This window comes from Nipponia nippon, unplaced genomic scaffold, assembly GCF_047370975.1.
Source record: "Nipponia nippon isolate SJK-2023a ecotype South Korea unplaced genomic scaffold, ASM4737097v1 scaffold_32, whole genome shotgun sequence".
Lineage (NCBI taxonomy): Eukaryota > Metazoa > Chordata > Aves > Pelecaniformes > Threskiornithidae > Nipponia > Nipponia nippon.
Window position 1 is genome coordinate 848,611 of NW_028262350.1, and position 20,405 is coordinate 869,015.

A 20,405-nucleotide genomic window follows, 5' to 3' on the forward strand; every position below is an offset into this window, starting at 1 on the left:
GCAATTTGCTGAGGCTAACCCAGGAAATGTTTCCGTTACCGGATTCCATACCCTGAAATATGTACGAACAGCGATAATGAAGAACAAGGACAGCAGCAAATCTCACTTTACAGGTTGAGCACTGAACGGGAAGGCGAGAGAGTTATTAGAAAGTGAATTCATCTTCAGGCCGTGCGCAGCACGTGTGTCACCTGCGAGGCAAAGCCCCGACAAGGTGCCTAGGGCCTGGGGCAGGTCGGAAGGGGCGATGCACCGTTCCCAGCAGCGCTGAGAAGAGTGCCAGGATGAGACCTGCCGGGATCGAATTCTGGCCTGGCCCAGTCAAGACTCCAAAAGCCACGTGAACCGAGCAGCGTCACCTCAAAAGAAGAAGAGCAGCAGATACCCTGTGGTGCCATTCCTGCCCCACCACACAGCGCCTGCCGGGAGCATCGAGCTCTCTGTACCAGCCAGATGCTCCCGGGTGCAGCATGTTCTTATTCTCACCTATTTAAGAGGCTCAGCAGAGCAGAGGAAACCAGAGCTGGCCGTGGCCCCTTCTGGTCAGTGCTTTTAACTAAATGGAGATGGTGGAGAATTAACCAAAGGCAAGAGAGGCCTAAGAATTGATAAGGCTTCTCCCCACACCTCTGATAGATTTTTTCCCAAACTCCAAGAAAATCTAACACTGGATTTCCATCAACAGGCGTTTCAGACCCTGTCACCGTGGCAGACCTAAATGGTAGAAACTAACACCGATGTTCCAAAATAGGCAGGGTCTGCCCCGGACTACGGGTGACCCAGTTCACTTCCACCTCCTTGCCTTTTTTCTAGTAAAAGTGAACTAATATGGAACTCAAACAGGAGACTTTTCTACACAACAAAAAAGCGCTGCTTTCAGTGTAGCTTGCAGAGCAGCGCTGTGTTTGGACAGACCCCCAGGCCCCCCAGCTACAAGAACTACAAGATCATTTTTGATGCAAATTAACCGGCATATCCAGATCAGCGCAGCCCCGCTTCCCCACCGCCAGTGTACAGACAGACCAGCCGGAGGATTGATGTAGGTTACAGAACATAGACATACAAAACACATTTGCTAAAATCAGAACCTCACTTGCTGTATTCCCAGCTGGCTTGAAAGAACAATACATTCATAAATGAAAAATTCCATGAAACTGCTAATGGGTCAGTACCACAGCCTTCTGCAATTGTCACAGACATCTCATGAAAACGGAATTACCAAAAAACAAAACCCCCATTGTGTAAGTAGCACGTTGCTGTCACACTGGCTCTGGTAACAAGCCCGTTAATGAGGTTAAGGTAGTTACTATAACAGATGGAGCATGTGCGGGGCTGGCTGTAAAAATCATATTTCTCTTTCTTGCATTAAGGGCAAAAGGTTGGTTTTGGATGTGTGTCAGTGTGTGTGCGTGTACACGTGAACGTGTTACTCACTCTTTGGCTGTGAATCCTTTGCTGGCGACAATCAGCGTGGAAATCGGCCGATGGCACAGGCTGGAGCGCTGGAGACAAAGGATCCTTTGCTCCATCCGTTCAGAAAGATCCACAGCTCCGCAGGCAGAATGAAGCCCCAGCTGGGCGCGGGACACGTCGGCCTCTGGGGAAGCAGAGGGGGACAGGAACCAGCAGCGCCCAGTCCGTGCCATTTGCATTACATGTTCCACGAGCCACAGTGGCGTTGAGGAGCAGAGGTTCACAGACAGCGTGGAATTCCTCAGAGGAACCGTTCCGCATTTCACATTGGTCTTCCAGGAGGAGGGGAAAAACAAAAAGTCAACCATAGCTTGAGCCTTCACCTGCACCCCCTGCCACCCGCTGGTGGGAACGTTACCATCCTTCAGGTCACTCTTGCTCAGTTACTCGCCCCCTGGCTGTATCCCTGCTGTTCCCCTCTGCTCCCTCGGAGCCAACTGCTCTTCGTTTGTTCCCTGCCAGCAGGTACAAGAATGACCCCGGTGCCTTGGCAGCCCCAGCTTCCCCCTCGGTTACAGCCGGAGCCTCTTTTCAGCCCCTTGACCGAGTACCACTGGACGCAGGGAGCCCCCAGGGACGGCCTGGCAGCGGCTCTATTTGCTGCTGGTGCTGGCACGTGAGACCGGAGGCAGGGCAAGCGCCTCTCCTCCTGGCACGTGAGATCGGAGACAGGGCAAGCTTCTGGAAACTTCCGCCCCACGCGAGCAGCCGGCAGCACCAGGCCTGCTGGAGGCAAGGGGGCCGTTTACTGCTGACAACGGGCCACGTGCCAAGCGCGCACACACACGTGCCTGCATTACTCAGGACTAAGTTTTAGCAGTTACGCTAAACGTAACGCCTGCAAAAACATTCCAGGCTAGACACTCGGCCTCTGCCGGCAGAGTTTTTGCCTTTAGGCAAAAAATTCGTGTTACCAGTTCTAGTGCATTAACTCAGTACAGTCAAAACGAACCAGAAGATCTACAATTTATACCATTTAAAATAGCGCACGTCATTTAGGCGGAGGCGGGCTGGCAAGTGCTTCCACAAGCACCTCACGCAGGAGAGCTCGAGGAATGCTTTCCCCAGCAAGGGGCTAAAACCCCTATTCCGTTATGCAAGTACTGCCAGAATAAAGCATTAAGTCTGTGGTTTCATCCTAGGATCAGGCAGCTTATTTTCAGGTTTTTACGCGAGATAAACCAACTAAAAATCACATAAACAGTAGAGGACATTAGGATGTTATGCTCAGAAACCTCAGCGCAGTAACAGCTCGATAAAACTTTCTCTAAAAAAAAAAAAAAGCGTAGGCGGTTCAAGTTTGTAAGCCAGCATTCTTGTTTCACAGGCTAGTTTTGGATGCGCGGTATTCCCAAAGCGAGCACCGAGGTCGACATGGAAAAGTTTCTGTAAATGAATTAAAGGATATTACTGAAAAAATTACACCAAGGAAAGAAATAACACAGACAAAACAGCTGACAATTGTTCACTTAAAAAAAGAAAATCCTCTCTGTTGATGCATTTTCCTCTACCGTAAGTCAGAAAGAGGCTACGCTGGAGAAGCAAATACAAAATGAATTTGGAACAGAAATACCTCAAAATACGCGGTACAACGGGGACTTCCGCTGTGTACATTTTCTCTTTTACATCTTTCTTTTCACTTCTAAAAGTCAAGTGCAAATTTTCATAGAAAAACAGTAACAGATGCAGCAGCAGAGTTCGCGGAAGGAAAATATGCTTGGGAGAATATTCCATAGGACAACCTTCTCTCCCTAATGTCATAATAAAAAAAGCCTCCAAACTTACAAACTTTCTAATTCTATTTAACTTTAAGAAGATTTAACACCATGGGAAAGCTCAGGGCATTTATACAGCATAATAAAACAGTATATACAACATCCCTGCTCACCTTCGTATACAGATACCCATTTCCACTGTAGTTACTTTTCAGTGTGAAACATTCTTCAAATTCATTGAGCGTAAAACAACCGCCAACTTCATTCTACTCATTTCAACGATAATTTTAGCAGATGTCCCAGCTTTGGAAAAAAAATTAAAAATAGAAATTGGGTACCTGCAGCTACGGAGTCAAATAAGTTTCATCTGTTTGCAACAGGAAAAACAATTTACAGATAGCTTCTGCGTGACACAGCGCCCACGGGACAGTCAATTTCTTTTAAAACAAGGAACTGTTTCCACAGTCTTTTGCAGACATTTTAGCCGTAAGAGCATATTCTATTAAAAACCCAACAGTTGTGATGTCACCAAACATTGTAAGTGGAAATAAAACACATGACACATTGTACAGAAAGCCGAAACATCTGCAACCACTTATGCTCACAGACAGAGCCGTGCTGCAGAGTGGATGTGGTTAATTACCGCTTGATATACTAGCCTTCGGCACACAGGAGATGGTGATGAAGGATAAGGCTTGCAGTCTGACCTGTGCCATTGCCCAAGTACAGCTGACATCCTAGCTGGGTTTCAAGGGATCTTTCCTGCCTTATCCCAAAGCCACAGATACTAAATACCTCACCACAGATGGCTGGCGTAAAAGACAAACAGCTACACTGAACAGGAAAACGCATGAAATGGGACAAATGGAGAACAAGCAGCTCCCAAAAAGCAGTCACTGTCCAAGAGCATAAGTAGAAATAAATCCCTTTTAGCAGAGTAAAGAAACCAACTATTCCAGCCTCTATTTCTCTAGTCATACAGAACACAGGTTGGTGAACAACTATTTTTTAATCATTATCTTTTTGTTGTTGTTCAGCTCAGTGCCCAGATTTCCGAGTCTTAGGTTTTGTCTCTTAAAAGCCGAACGACTAAAGCGCTTCCAGAACCATTTCTGACATGACGCAACACACCGAGGAGACCCAGGACATTGGTCAGGCAGCTGCGGAATCCAGGGGCAGCCGACGTGAGCACGCATCGCCCCCTTGTGCTTTTGCTCTGGAAATACTTATTTTCTGTTCATTTTGTAGGTAAGCTTCAGCTTCTTTCAGGGCACTTGCAACAGTGCAAAAGTCACAGTCCCACAAATATAAACGCAATAAGAGTCCACGAGGGAATTGGGCTCATCGCCGCCTGAATGCACGCGATATCCTCCAAGCATTGGGCTCCTCGTAGCGATTGTACAGGGGTTCCAGCCGCTGCTGCTTCTTCTGTTTGCTCAGCTTGGTTGGGTCAGAAACCTTGAAGAAAGCTGGTGCAAATTCCACCAGCCAGCGAGGATCAATGGTTGTCACTTCGCGCATGTATTCCTTGGTGGTCAGCACCAGCTCGTGATACACCACCCTGCGAAAAGGGACAGCAACTTTGGAAATGAGTTTTTCCAAACAAGAGACAAGGCAAGGGCTGGAGTAGCTAAGCTTGCCCCTTCGTCTCCGTTTCACGCTCCTTTGGCATAAAGCTCCTTATAAGCTCCGACACAGGCTCCAAAAGAGCCATCCATAAGAGCTATCTTCTTTTTCCTCTCCCACCTCACAATTACTCTTCAGCAGAGAACGACTTCATGCCATTTAAAACAACTCTCTCTCCCCGCCCTCACCACTCACTGTTTTAAACTCACTTCCACAATACAGAAACACAGAACTGCAGGCTTCAGGCCTGGCCTTGGCTCAAAAAACAAGTCTCATCTCTGCACAGGCACTAATTTTAGGAGCAGAAAGAGCCAAAAAGCAGACTTGAAACTTTTCTCACTCTGCTCATTGCTGAGGAATCGGCAACCTATACTTTCACCTGTACTCCACAAATCCTGCACACCACAACCTTTTCAGTTACAAAGTCCGAACCAAAGTAGAAAATTACATGATACTGCCTTCCTTACCATTCTGGCTGCCTGTTGAAGAGAGCACTGGATGGGTGGATATAGACTACTTGTTGATCAATGAGTGTCCGATAACCTTCCTGGGGATCCTTCTTTGCTGCATTTCGGAAGAAGCCACTACAGATGGCCTTCTGGACTCGAACTGTTGCCTTCCCACAGGATACCACATCCAGCTTGTGCCTGCCAGACAAGAGGGAGAGAGAAAAAATGAGAGTTCTTCAGATTTGAGTGCAGTTACCAACAGCAGATTAGCAAATTCTGGTTAGCTACTACAGCGTAAGAACACTAAGAAAACAAAGTCGCTCCTTGTCCTTCTCGACATGCTCACCTGTCCATGATGCCCAACATCTGCTTGCGGATGTCCTGTGCCCGGCGTAAGGATCGGGCCTGGATAAAATTTTCATAGCACCAGGGATTTGAAAACTTATTATTCTTCCAGGAATTGTACACAGCCAGCAGAGTGAGGTGGTCACCTTCTGTCTGATGGAACTTGGCTTTCTTTTGATCAGCAAGTGCTTGTTTATCCTAGCACATAAAATATGTATCAATCGGGTATCTTCGTCACAGAGACAGTTCTTGTGCAACACAAAGAAGGACATGGGCTCCCTGTCACTCATACCATGACTTTTTAAGTCTACCAAGAAACAGATGATGTAACACTGAGAAGACACCATAAGATTTTGAGTGGTGACTGACAAAGGACCAAGCGCTGGGACTCTAAAGGTCACTAGGACTGCTCTCACTAAGCCAAAACCATGCCCGTACAAAAGGAAAGCCTAGAACTGTTCTTGCCAAAGACAGACCTCGTGTAGACTCTCCTAAAGACTCTCCCATGGGTGACAAGGACCCGACCAGAAAAGATTACGAACTTTTTTTTTTTTTTTTTAACTGACACTTTTCATTCCATTTCAGCCCCTATTTTTAAAAGGACACTTCAAAGTAAACGGGTCGTTTATGCTGTAGGAAGTATATGCATGCACTGAACTAGCTACTTTTTTATTGCCCTAGAAGCAACCTCAATTTCTCATCAACAAAGGTGCTGAAGCAGTAGCAGTAGCACCCACCTCTCCCCACTCCTCCAACCTGCAGATAAAACATCCATCAAACACTGCGGCTACATAGATCAAAATCGAAGTTAGCAGACTGAGCTGCAGCAAGCCATCATAATGAAGAAACAAGGGATTCAAGAGGAGCCTGCTGCTGAGGAATCCTACCACAGCATAGTCTGCTGCTTGCCGACTTAAAAGAAATCGGCACAGGATAGGATTGCCATGAAGAAATACATTCTGTGTACCTGAAAATGACAACGCCATTCTGAACTCCAGAGCTGGGACTGACTTGGTTTAGGGTTGTGTGTGTTTGCTGGGAAATGCAAAAGAGAATGTGAGACTTCTAACTGCCCTCTTCCTATCTGCAAAGGAACTACCAACAGCTGCAGCTGCAGGGTGTTTAACCAAAAGGTACGTCAGAAATGTAAGGCATGAGCACAGCCTAACCAAGCTACAGGTTTATTTTGGCAAATATGCTCACTCTCTAACACCTGAGACAGGCGCACAAAAACCACCCGACTGTTACACTGCTGCTTCTCGGCTGCATTCCTTACCTTTGGCCTGTAGAACACGTTCTGTACGGACAGCATGGAGACTATTGTCAGCATTTCCTCACTGCATCCCAGATGTACAGACATGATCAACATCTTACACAACATGGGCTCCAAGGGGAACTCTGCCATCTGCAAGAAACCTGTTTCAGGGCACCCTGCAACATCTTGGAAAAATCTTGAGTCCTCTCGGTGCAAAAGAGAGCAATGCCCTTTCTTCCATGCTTCCTTTCCAAAGCAGTGTGCTTTACCCAGAATAACTTTACTCAACATGAAACAAATTATTTGTCTATATTCACTATCACAAGAATATCTCAATATTTCTGGGGGTGTTCAGCCTGGAGAAGAGAAGGCTGCGGGGAGACCTTATTGCAGCCTTTCAGTACCCAAAGGGGGCTTATAAGAAAGACGGGGACAGACTTTTTAGCAGGGCCAATAGCAACAGGACAAGGGGTGATGGTTTTAAACTAAAAGAGGGGAGATTCAGACTGGATATAAGGAAGAAATTTTTTACAATGAGGGTAGTGAAATACTGGCACAGGTTGCCCAGTGAGGTGGGAACACTCAGGTTGCCCCATCCCTGGAAACATTCAAGGCCAGGCTGGACAGGGCTCTGAGCAACCGGATCTGGTTGTAGATGTCCCTGCCAGTTGCAGGGGGGATGAACTAGATGACCTTTACAGGTCCCTTCCAACCCAAAGCATTCTATGATTTACAGGAAATTTTTAGACATTAATGAAAATAACCTTATGAATAAGGAGAAATAATAGCTGCTCCTTAAGAAGCAAAAGATACCTAACTATGCTAAGTGAAAAGCTACCAATAAAATACAAGAGAACAGGAAAGGGAAACCAGCAGTGCTAGGCAAGTCCTTATACAACTACTCCCGTGTCACCCCCTAAATATGGGCAGCCCAGCCGGTGCTAAGAAGTATTCTCTTTTGCCTACCCTGCGCCCAAGTCGAGTGAGCAGTCCCTCATCATCCAGAGCTCCCAGGGTGTACAGCTGCTCCATGGCAGTTATGAGTGTTTCCATCGGGGGAGCATCCATAAAGTCAAAGGAGAGCAAATCATTGATGCCCATGGCCTGAACAGAGGGAGCGGAGAAAACCCGAGTTAAAACACCAGGAAGGAAGACCCCAAACTCCAGCCAGAGATATATAACCATCAAGCAATGAGGCACTACAGAATTTTAAGCAACCCTAACCTCATGTTCTTATCCAGACTGTAACCAGTCACGAATACACGGGTATATTTCTACACTTGAGATAATCTGCACTGCCCCATAGCTTTCACCCATCATTCAGTTTTCTGGGCTGTTTCTTTGAGACTGTTCCATATGTCTCTCAAGCAAGATGATTCTGTTGAGGAGACACGTAGACTAAAGGCTGGTTTTGAGGACTTCCTGCCTTGTAAACCAGCGGGGCTTGACAGCTCCAACAGACACTACGTACCCCTCCACCCTTCCCCTTGTTCCCAGAAAGGGGAAAGGCAGCAACTTCCCCAGCTGCTGCGTACTGGGTTAGATCCAGTTTGCAGACTCCCAGAGGAATGGTACACGCTTTCAAGACGCGTATGTTTGGAGATCAAAAACCACTCTAAAACAATGTGCCTTATCTGTTAACAACATAAACGTACCTTACATAGGAAATCTGTACTGCCCATAAGATTCCTGTTTCTCAAACCTCCTGCAACTAACTGTTCCGTGCGGCTGGGACTTGTAATTTTGGTGGATATTCAACATTATAACCCTCAACAGAAAAAGGCAGGAGCAAGCTCCATGCCTGAGAACTGCACTCGATGCAGCGTCCTTTCCAAAATACCTCTGTTCACTAAAAGGATCTGAAATTACGGAAGTATTTCATGAGGCTCACAAAGGCAGAGACTCAGTTATTGAAAGGCTTATGATCATGTTGGCGTGCTGCAAGTTGGTGAAATACTCACCTTCAGGGAAAGTACCGTACTGGCCAAATTTGTTCTCTGGATTTCAGGCACGTTGGTGGTTAGCATTTCATCTCGATAAGCACGCTCTGTATATAACCTGTAGCATTTTCCTGGTCCGGTTCTGCCAGCCCTTCCTGCTCGCTGCTTTGCTTGAGCCTAAAGGTAACAAGGCATCTCAGTGAAGAGGTGCAAACAAGTAAAATAACATGATTAATTATTCACAATTTTACACGTATTAACAGAGAGAGATTTCCAACCTAGGAAAGCATGTATTCCTTAGGCACAACCTCAAGGAGTCTCAGGGAGTTATCAAAAATGTGGTTTTATCGTTGGCTCGCTTTGCTTCCACGTGCTTAGACGCCACATCATTAAGATACATGCAACCAGCAGGAAAAAAAAAGTCCACCGCAGAATGCCTACCTGTGAAATCGGCGTAACAACCAGCTGGTCGATTCCAGTCTTGGAGTTGTAAACTTTCTGCTTCACGAAGCCAGGATCGACTACGTAATATATTCCATCAATGGTCAAAGATGTCTCAGCAATGTTAGTGGCAATGACAACCTGCAAACAACATTGTGACTCGGTACCAGTTCTGCCTCTGTTGCCAAGCCAGCCATGCTGCTCAGCTTAAACAATCCATTCTACGTGATACAAGCAGTTTGTTATAAATGCAACTACGATCACTTAACATTGAAAGGAGAAATATGTTCACAGAGGAACAGAGAGAAGTGTTATCTACAGTTGAAGATGGACAGGTTGTAAGTATCTACATTTGTTTTAGATGTGGGCAATATGGGAAAAGAGCATGATAAAAATCCATAATTAAAAGCAAGTGAAAGATCATTACAGGTTGTAAGCAGACTGCACTGACTTCAGGGAGAATTTCTGCCTATCACGCAAGCACAGTCCGTATTTAGAGAAGAATCTTCCGCAGAGTGTCTCTCTAGATATTCATTAGCTATTTGGTAGGAAATGTACATCCATCCGACAGGAACTGCATTTAGATTTCACTAAAGTTAACCTCCTTTAAAGGCAGCATTAAAAAGCACACCAAGAACATCCCACATAGAAGAGGTTTGCTACACCAGATGTTTTTATATACATTTTCAAAGGCTTAGATAACATGTATAGGCATGTACGCAACCAAAAACATGCTCTAAGCTACATATAAACCACTCCTCCAGAACTACATCGTTGTGTCTGAAGTTGTAACTAACAGAATCAGAAATGCTAGGGGAAAAAAAAAAGACATATGATTAGCAGTGTAATACACTCCACTACTAAAATACATCAGCAGAAGATGAAGCCACACTTAGCTGCAATTACCTTTCTGCTTCCTGGTGGGGCTGGGTCAAAGATCCTGGTTTGCATTTCACTGGGAAGAGCTGAATATACTGGCAGGATAATTAACTCTGGAACATCGGGTCCTAGAGATTTCATCCTCTCGTAAAGGATTTCACAGGCAGTGTCAATCTCTTCCTGACCAGTTAGAAACACCAAAATGTCACCTACACAGGAAATAAATTAAAACATCCACAGATTCAATTCTGTTCAGTACAACTCCTGCATTACCACATTTCCATCCCTCGCTTTTTCCATTTAAAGCAGAGGATCCCCAACTTTTGCTAGCCCCTGGGCAATAACTCTTAGCCAGAAGCAACACACTTCAGTCTTTCACCCAACTTTTTCAGCATTTTATTTACTGTATTTGCAAACGATAGAGGATAGTGCTGAGAGCATTTTGCTCATGTTACTAATAGGTGATCCATGACGTACAGAAAGACCTTGCTCATAGGTGTCGGAGCCCTTCAATCACAGTCACCCTAGACCATTCTCCACTCACCCGGTGGCTCTGTTAAGTGGATCTGCATTACTGTAATCAGACTGGCATCCAAATAATCTGTCTCTGGCTCCTTTGTGTACAGAATTTCTACTGGGTACGTTCTGCCAGGAATTGTGAAGATTGGCGCTTCGTAGAAATACTGAGAGAATTTCACAGCATCCAGCGTTGCGGACGTCACTATCAACTTCATATCCTGCCGTTTCTGCACTGTCTGTAGCAGGAGAGAAAGTTCTCAAGTCACTTATTGCCTTTGGGACTATTAACATATGGCACTTAAGTCAGAGAAATATGGCCAGTAATATCAGGCATTTTGATGTCTTGAGTAGAGGAGCAGCTCATTCCAGCATCCATAACTTCAAACTTGACTGCTCAGGCCACATTTCAAACCTTTCTTAGCAGCACCTATCACAGAAAGCCTTTGTCAGAGAAGGAAGAGCACAGCAAGAACACTCCTCTGCTCATCCGTTGTTACGAACGTCCTGGACTGCCAATTCTCATTGTTTCTGCTGAATTTGGCTCGCTTTGTCTTCACACAGAGGCTCATCTTATGAAAATTTGGACTACAAACCCTTAAGAAGCATTTGCTTTGCTTCAGAAGGGACTCAGAGCACATGAATGAATTTGACTTGCGTGACCTTGCTTTTCCCTGTGCGCTCCTATCCATAGGTAGCATAGAGAGGACGCTGAAGCAATAAAAATCAAAGGCTGCGTTACCTTCTTCAGGAGTCCAAAGAGCACATCGGTATGTATGGTCCTCTCGTGGGCTTCATCCAGCATGATAATGGCATACTGAGTCAGATCAGGATCTATCAGGCACTCCCTCAGTAACATACCGTCTGTCATGTATTTGATGACAGTTTCGGGGCTAGTGCAGTCTTCAAATCGAATGGTGTAGCCAACCTAGAAAGAAGAGTTGCACAGAAACTGAAGCTACAGAATTATTAGCCCCATTAATTCCCAGTTTGATTATTCTGCAAGCTCATTTTACATCCTACAAGGGAACAGACACATGGAGACACAAGCAAACTAGCTCCAGTACTGATTTTTCCTATTTTTCCTCATGCTTATTTTGGCATGTTCTTTAGCGTGGAAATTCACCTCTTGTCCCAGGCAGCAACCAAATTCCTCTGACACCCTCTTTGCAACAGACATTGCAGCCACTCGGCGAGGCTGAGTGCATCCAATCTTTCCTCTTGATGTATACCCCGCCTCAGCCAGGTACTGGGTAATCTGTGTTGTCTTCCCAGATCCTGTCTCTCCAATAACAATCAGAATCTGGTTGTCGTGCACAGCCTAGAAAAGGTCATAATAGATACACTTGTCAAAATTTAGAAACAAAAAACAAACAAAACAAACAAACAAACAGAAAAATCAACACAGTGCATCTAGGACTCGACCGAGCACCTACTGCTCTTGCTCCAGCTGACCCAGACCAAAAATCACACAAGTGTTCTTGCTGTTCAAATCAGCAACTGCTTAACCGTTTAGCTGACTCATCCCTTGCCGACATGATCCCAGTTTCGATTTTGACTTACGTCAATAAATATCTGGAGCTTTATTAAAAAATACAGATATATATAATCCTTTAAAATAATTATTCTGCACTCATCAACTGGCTATTCACCTGTCCAGAAGCTAAACCAAGAATATTTATTTTGAAGTATTGCTTGCTCAAACAAGAATACTGTTTCAAGAGCCTTACCTGTATCAGCTGCTCCTTCAGTCTGAAGATTGGGAGACTCTCTCTCTGCTCAATGATGGAAAGCTGGGTCTTCTTACCATAAGAAGCTTTGTTGCCACCAAATGCATGTTTCTTCCACTCTGGGATATCGTTGGGCATCATCCCAATACCTCGCATGTTTGCAGCTATTTGTCTTCCATCCACTAGAAAAGAAACAATTTCACCGTTACGTTTAGGTTCACGCAGCATGGACCCTGATTATCCTGCTCCTACTGTTCCGTTGTCCCTGCCTTCTATACTTGCATGTTTAAGTATTTTTTAAGTTGCTACACGTATACCCCCACTATTACATTAGTTTCCACGTAAAAAATTCCTTCACCATCCCTCGCACCTTCTAGTAACGCATGCTTGACGGATAGCAGGATATACCTGTGCCTTTCCCTTGACATTCCTGTTTCCCCTTCAGTGGAAAAGCATTTCTTCTTTGCCTCGCTTTAAAAGCGAGGCAGACAAACACAGCATCAAGACGTTCCTCCCGGGTTGCTCGACCGTCACAGAAAAGACACAGCTGACACTTAGGTGTGTTCAGACGTACCATCAGGGAGAGGATCCACCCAGTGTGTGTTGAGTCCCATGGGGATAGAATCCATCTCCGCCTCTCTCTGGGCTTGTTTAAGTTCTCGTCTTTCTTTAGCTAAGGCACTCTGCATCATTGCAGCCTGGGACAAGGAACCATCTGGATTCTGGAAAGCAAGAAAGAAGTTAAGATTTCAAGCACTCCCAGTCCTTCAACTTCAATTATCTCTCTGTCGCCACTGTCCTTTAGAAGCCTCTTCTGAAGATGCTGTAAAAGATGTTAACTTTTTATATGTTTGAGTTCCAGGATATTTCCGTTAGCTCAGCCTCACGAGCTTCCGTGGTCGTGACTCATATGGAGCATCCCTACGCTGCCCAGTCAGAAGGATCACAGGCACAACCAATGAAAAGTAAGTATTTCTCTACCACTTTCTCCTTTCAAAAGGTAAGAAAACGCAGAACATAGAAAATATATTCTAACACACTTATGTGAAATGGTTGCTGCTGCAGGCTAATGCGCGTTTCGGTTCTATTATTCCACTTCACTGTCACCAGTTAAGTAAGAAACCAGCTTTATAAGTAATGAAAAGATCTTTGGTAATGTTTTTCAGGGCTCTCAGTAATGTCCATGTGGACAACTGGTTGTTAAATTCCCAAATATTTATTTAATTAAATCAAGTATATTGGTTTTAGTCCTGGAAATCTCTTACCTTTACTATTTTGATGGGACTCATATCCATGCTCTGCTTAGTATGACCTCGAAGGAACGGTGGCTCTTCTTCAACTAACTCAATCTCAAGGTCCTCATCTAGAATCCACAAGTGACAATTTTTATTCAAAAGTTAAACATCTTCTTTCAGGTGCGTAAAAGCACCTCTTCAAACAGTGCTTCCTTTGTATTCTTGATTATGATGCAATTAGGTAGGTTTAAAAGTGAGACCACCACCAATAAAAAGAATGCATAGACAGGGCACATCCAAATGTCACTAACAACAAGGCTAGAGCAACCCTAGTTCCAACTGTTTGAGATAACAGCAAATTGTGAGATGCTTCGCATACACTTATATCATCACCTCTTTTTGAATCAAAACACGTCCAGAAATACAAGGAATTTACAACAACGATAAGACTACTTGGAAATACTACCTTCCTCATCATCAACTTTAGGAAGAATCCCCGTCTCCTCATCGAAGTCAGGAAACTCCTCCTTGGAAAGAACATTAGCTGCAATCATCTGGGAACAGAATGAACACAACATCGATTTGTCCCCACGAACGAACACTTCCGAGGTCTCAGTTCTAATGCTACTGCCAGACTTGTAAAGCAGGAACAAAGGAATGCTGTGATTTCAGACCAAAGGAATGGTCCTACTTTCTAGCGCATGCCTCCCCAAGTCATCCGGCCTCTGAGCAAATCCTCCTTTTGCTATTCTACATACCACCCGTGTGAGTCAGCTGGCTCAGGCGTGGCAGGACTCTGTTGATAACCAACCACCACCTCAGTGTCACTGGATAAAGATCGTGATCCCCTAGGTCAGAGCGATCTCTGGAGGTTACCTGGTCCAGCCTCCTGCTCAAAGCAGGGCTAACTTGATAGTCAGAACTGAGCTAGCAGTCCCCAATCGCAAGGAGGCAGCAATTTAGAGGTAAGGAATAAGTTGCACAATCAATCAAGGAGCTCTGTTCTAGTTCATGAAACTCCCTAGCAATTTTAGACTCGCACCCCATTTCCCTGCATACAAAACACACCTGTTTTATTTCCCATTTCTCCGGGTCTGAAATTCGGGTGAGGCGTTTCCGTTCGAGGCTATCATCCTCCACCTCCGGCGCATTCACCAGGGACAGGTGACTGGGTCTGTCTGGGTTTCTCATAGAGGTTTCTTCATTGGTTTCTCCGACCAGGTTTCTCCTCCGATTTGGGTTCAAGTCTTCCCCAGTGTCTTGATCAACATCCTGCATTAGATTGATGAAGCAATCAGCTCTACCTGTATTGCACTTGCCTTATCTATTGACACTGGTGCCTCCTCTAACACAAGAGAAAAAGCAGAGTACGTTTCTCAGAGAGACTACTGCCGACAACAGCCCCTACGCAGAAAATGCTGTTTTGCGTGCTTTTTTTTTTTTCAGCTGGCATTGTGAGGTAAGTACATCCCAAGGCCTGGAACACTCGACTCTGCCTTGGCAATGGCAGTGATTGCATTTAAAATGAGATGCTTCTCTCATACTGAAAAAGGAAGACAAACATAGCAACAGCTCGAGGTCTGCATCGTCACTTAGCTAACGTGTTGAGTCAAAAAACTGTTAGGAACATTACATCAAAAAACTACAACCTACAGAAAATGAGTAAAAAGTAATAGGCCACTTAAATACAGAGCAGTAACTCAATTTTTTTAACTCCCGCTTGAAGGGTTATGTATTCCTTTTCATCAAAAAGAGCAAAAAATAGCAAAAAGAGGCATAATCTTTAAAAATTTTGGCACCACAAACTCTGTTATAAGCACTACAGAACATCTTCGGTACCTTCATGCTCAGGCTGGTTTTGGATCCAGTAAAGGATAACACTTTGACTTTTACTCTTTGTCCTTTGCTCACGACATCGGCAACATTGGCAACCCGTCCTTCTCTTCGAAGCTCCGAGATGTGGACCAAGCCCTCCCAACGCTTCCTGCAGGTGAAGCAAACAGAGGGGCGTGAGACATTGCACATTATTACTCTGACAGTCCTTCAGATCATTCGGAGTTGGGATTAAAATACTTTGTTGTCAACTGATTGTTTGGGTACGTTCATAAACTGTTTTTATAAGGCGAACGTTCTCTGCTGTCAAATTTGTTTTTCTGAAACAGACCTTCATCTTGGCATCAAAACCCAGCATACCTTATTGTAGCCTCATCACCTCTTTAAGACACTAGCAGCAAAGAGAAGTCAGATGGAATAGCACCAGATTTACTGTGAACATCAGAAGGTACCTTAGTCCTTCCAGCTGCACAAAGCATCCAAATTGCATTATACTCGTGACTTTGCCATTGTAAATGTCTCCGATGGAAGGCTCCTCAGGTGGCGGACGGTCTATGTGCTTGTCTCTCCATCTCTCACTGCTCTTCTCGACGTACTTCTCTCGATCCTTCCGGTCCCTGCTGGGACTCCGACTTCTGCTCCTTGACCGGTATCTGGATTTTCCCCTGTTCTTGTCCCGAGTCCTCGAACGAGACCTAGAGCGAGACCTGTGCCTTCGCTTCCTGTCCCTGCTACGACTGCGGCTCCTCCTCTTTTTCTTTGCCCTGACAAACAAACGTTACGCATTTGCAGTGAAATCCCACATAAGACCAGAGCGAGCAGGCAACACCAACTGCCAGTACCCTCCCCCCAAAGACACACTGGAGACCTACCGGTGGTCGCTGCTCCTTTGCCTGCCCTGCCTGTCTGCACTAGGCATCAGAGCTTCAAGTTCTTTAAGTGCATCAGCTGCCACTTTCACATCATCTTCATCCAGCATGTTCTGCAAGAACAGAGAACCCTTCTGTAAGAAGGCTGATAAAAAGCGTCACAGAGAATTAATCTACAGAAAGCATAATCACACGCCTATCTATTTAGAAGGAACGCAAGACAAAAAAAGATCAGACAGAATACGTGAGATGGGGGGGAGTAATAAAGCTACCCCCCTAGTTGCCACAAGAGTGAGACAATTCTGCTTTTACGCAAAAGACGGCTTCATCAACACCTCAAGTTATTACAGACATAAAATGCAAATCTCTCGTAGTGTCTGAACGTCCAAAATTTTTATCTAGTTTGTATTCCAGTGTTACTCTGAACGTCGTGTAAGAAAGGCCAGGCTACAAATTTCATGTGGCAAGAGCCTCATCTTCCAGGTATTCTGCAAAACAGTAGCACCGCAGCAACTGCTGTAACAGCTCCTCCTGATAACCGCGTGCAACAACACCAGCCGTCCGCCTCTTCTGCACTTCGTTTCTCACGGTCCACTTTTACCCACGCATTAGCAGGAGACACTCACGTTAACGTGAAAAACTCAAAACTAAGAGAAACGGGGGTGGGGGGAATGTTTTCACATACAAAAGAAACCTGGAATTATGACCTTACCCTGATGTTGGGATTGTCTGGCCTGCAAAGGGCTGGAAACAATTCCTTCAACTTTTCCTTCTCCGATTTGGGTTTGACAGCTGTCTCTGTTTTTGAGATTTAAAACAAAAAACAAACAAAAAGCCCCAAACTTAGAAGAGTTAGAAAGATTCACTCTTGGTTTTTCTGTAATTGAATACGAAGTTTGACTTTCATCGGAATGCAAAGGTTGATATAGATTTTACAGAGATTTAATTCAAAGATTGCAACGTTACTTTCCTACAAATAAAATTCTGACTATTAGCAAATCTGTGAAATACATAAATATTGTAAATAGCATACTCAGTATGTTTGAGTGCCTAAACAGCTTTGCTAATCTACCGCTAACAACGGACTCCCGCTGCAAGAATGCCGTACAAAGCCTTGCCTTACAAGACTGGAACAACCACCGCGTCAATCTCACCAAACATAGGCAAAAGCTACAAAAGACTGAGTTTTATTTTTCTTTTTACGCTGAATTGATAAGAGGGACAAGATTATGCGTACCTTTGCTCGTAAATGGCTTTGTCGGAGGCCGCATTGTCTGTATGAGTCGTAGCAAATTACTAATAAGGGAATCCTGAAAAATTTAATAAAATACTTTAATCCAAGAAACGACTGCAACGCTGGTTTTCATTATGAGAAGGCACAAGTGAGAGTTTATTAGCAGGACAAAAAAAAAAAAGCTCAGTTCTGAAGATGCAGGTTCACTTTTAGAAAGTATCATTGGACTTCGTGTACATCCTAATAAGAAGTTGAATCTGAAAACGATTATAATTTCATTTAAGTTATTTTTAACTACATATTTAATCCAACTACAGCTATTGCTGAGGAACTCACGAACCCAGCATCTACGTGTCATAAAGAGACTTAGGACAACATCTGCCTTCGTGAAAAAGTTGTTTCTTCCACGTTTTATATGCTAAACAAGACAATAAGCGGTTTTCGAGTCCTCAGAAGCATGCTTCGCAAAAACCACAAAAGTTTTCTTAAAAAAAAAAAGGTGGCGGGAGAGGCTTGGCTTGATCAGACAGGAATACTCAAAAGCTAATCAGCGCATAGGTTTCCAGTTGAAGAAAACCACTCCTCACACCTCTCTCTTTCGAACAAAAAGCCCTGTAAAACACACCCGGACAAGAAGAACGCAGGAATAACGTCCGGAGCCCGCTTACCGTGAACTCGGCGCCATTCTTCAGAAGCACTGCTTTAAACGCGTCGAACGTGGCGTTCTTCTCAGCGAGGCTTATCACAAACTCGGCTGCGAAGAAAAAGCAGCGAGTCAGCTCCCACGAGGACCTGCGGCAGCCCCAGCGCCGCCGCTCCCCGGCCCCCAGCAAGGCCTGCCCACCCGCGGACAGCGGCTCCCTCCCCCCCGCCGCGGGAGCCCGCGCCCAGGCACCTTCTCACGCTCGCAACGCGCTTTTGGACGAAAAGTCACGGTTTCCTCCCGACTGGGGAAAGCCCCTCGGCACCGCGCGCCCTGGCCGGCGGACGCGGCTGCCGCCGCCGTCCCGCGCCCCGCGGAGGTGCCCCGCTCACCCAGGTCCTTGTCGTTGATGCCCAGGTGGTTGTCGAGCTCGGTGCAGACCTTGGAGACCAGCGACAGGTACTCGAGCTTCGCGAGCTCCTCCAGCGCCGCCAGGTCCGCCATGACGCCGCCCCGCTCCGCGCACGCGCGCGCCTGACGCCACTTCCGCAGCGCGACGGAAGCGGTGGGGCGCCGGCGGCGGCGGGGCGGCGCCGGCACCGACCATAGAGAGGGCGGAGGGTACTAGAGCGGCTCGCGCCTGGGGCCGGTCTGTGGCAGCAGCTCCGTGGTTCGTGGCGCGGGAGGGCGGCGGCGGCGGCGGCGGCGGCGGCGCCGCGCTCAGCGAAGGCCTCGCCGCAAGGAAACGGGCGGGGTGGGAAGGGTGCGGGCGAGGAGGGCGGGCGGCAGCCGCTCGGAGGCAGCCAGCCGCGCTTCGCACGGGGATGCCCGCGCCCGCATGTGGCGAGTGCGCGGCTGGCCGCTGCCGCCTCGGCACCCCCCAGGGAAGGGCTGTTCCCCGCTCTCAGCCCCGCATCGTTCCGAAAGCCTTCTCCCCATCGAGCCCCCCGCCCTGGCGCCCGCAGCCCCGCGGCCGCCGCACGGCGCCCAGCCACGCCAGGCCCTTGGCTGGCGAACGGGACGGCGGCGCGGCTGGAAGCCCAACGCGCGGAGCGGAGCGCGTGGCACAGTCGACGATACGGCGAATACAAAAGATGTGGCGAGCAGGGAGGATTTCGGAACGGGACGTGGAGCGTCCCCATCCCTGCCTCAGGGAGGAAGCCGGCCCGTCGCCGGTTCGGTGTGATCCCAGTGGATGACGGCGAGGAGCCACTCCGCGGCAGCTCTGTAAGAGGCGCTGGTTTAGCAGGCGTATTTTGAAGACAGGATCAGAGACTTTCTTCAACTGTTCTGACGCTTTGGTTCCATCCTTCAGTGGGACAGACGCAGGAAAATGCTGAACTGCTGGGTAAAAATTTTAGTCCAGCAGCTCCCAGGCTCCTGTTTTACCATCCAGAATGCATCAGGCAGCATCTAAGCTACAACCCAAGGAATAACATGTAACCCCTCCATCATCTGTGGGGTACAACTGCCAGCTCTGGGGGGAGAGAAGGCTGCCAGGGCTGTTCCTCCTCTAAAGTCTGGTGGGCAGAGTCCTGGTTTCAGCGGGGATAGAGTTAATTTTCTTCCTAGCAGCTGGTATAGTGCTGTGGTTTGGATTTAGGATGAGAATAACGTTGATACCACACTGATGCGTTAGTTGTTGCTAAGCGGTGCTTACACCAGTCAAAGCCTTTTCAGCTTCCCATGCTCTGCCCAGTGCACAAGGAGCTGGGAGGGGGCACAGCCAGGGGGGCTGATCCAGACCGGCCGAAGGGCCATTCCGTACCCTATGGCATCATGCCCAGTATAGAAACTGGGGGGAGTTGGCTGGGGGGCAGTGATCGCTGCTCGGGAACAGGCTGGGCATCGGTCAGCGGGTGGTGAGCAATTGTATCGTGCATCATTTGCTTTGTATATTATTATTGTAGTATTATTACTACTACCATTCTATTTCATTTTACTTCAATTATTAAACTGTTCTTGTCTCAACCCACGAGTTCTCTTGACTTTCACCCTTCCAATTCTCTCCCCCATCCCACTGGGGTGGGGGGAGCGAGCGAGCGGCTGGGCGGTGCTTAGTTGCCAGCTGGAGTCAAACCACAACAGGTCGTTTTGGAGCTTTAGACAAAAAAAACCCACACAACAAAACACACCCCCCAAAACCAGCTGTTTCCTGATACTTGTGCAAACTAAGCTCTTCCAGTCAGGGATGAACTCTCTATGCGCGTTCAAGTTGAAAG

The 20,405-nt window shown here is 46.6% G+C and overlaps 1 protein-coding gene across 3 annotated transcripts; it reads right to left on the reverse strand.

Moving 5' to 3' along the window:
* Positions 1-2,766: 2,766 nt before the first annotated feature.
* DHX8 (DEAH-box helicase 8) lies at positions 2,767-20,300 on the reverse strand. Of its 3 annotated transcripts, XM_087770519.1 has the most exons (24): positions 18,576-20,300; positions 18,209-18,294; positions 17,544-17,616; positions 17,019-17,104; positions 16,310-16,419; positions 15,890-16,201; positions 15,444-15,588; positions 14,673-14,876; positions 14,071-14,158; positions 13,635-13,732; positions 12,944-13,091; positions 12,370-12,551; positions 11,766-11,960; positions 11,382-11,567; positions 10,668-10,878; positions 10,151-10,332; positions 9,245-9,385; positions 8,825-8,980; positions 7,830-7,967; positions 6,885-7,013; positions 6,576-6,643; positions 5,610-5,806; positions 5,282-5,461; positions 4,611-4,749 (listed from the first exon to the last, which is right to left on the reverse strand). In XM_087770519.1, the coding sequence occupies exons 1-23, from the start codon at positions 18,685-18,687 to the stop codon at positions 5,328-5,330; spliced, it is 3,381 nt and encodes a 1,126-aa protein (XP_087626645.1). In that variant the 5' UTR covers positions 18,688-20,300; the 3' UTR covers positions 4,611-4,749; positions 5,282-5,327. The 3 variants fall into 3 exon arrangements, with proteins under 3 accessions (XP_087626643.1, XP_087626646.1, XP_087626645.1); XM_087770517.1 differs by lacking the exon at positions 6,576-6,643 and having other exon boundaries at positions 2,767-4,749; XM_087770520.1 differs by lacking the exons at positions 6,576-6,643; positions 18,576-20,300 and adding an exon at positions 18,436-18,568 and having other exon boundaries at positions 2,767-4,749.
* Between the last annotated feature and the right edge of the window lie 105 nt (positions 20,301-20,405).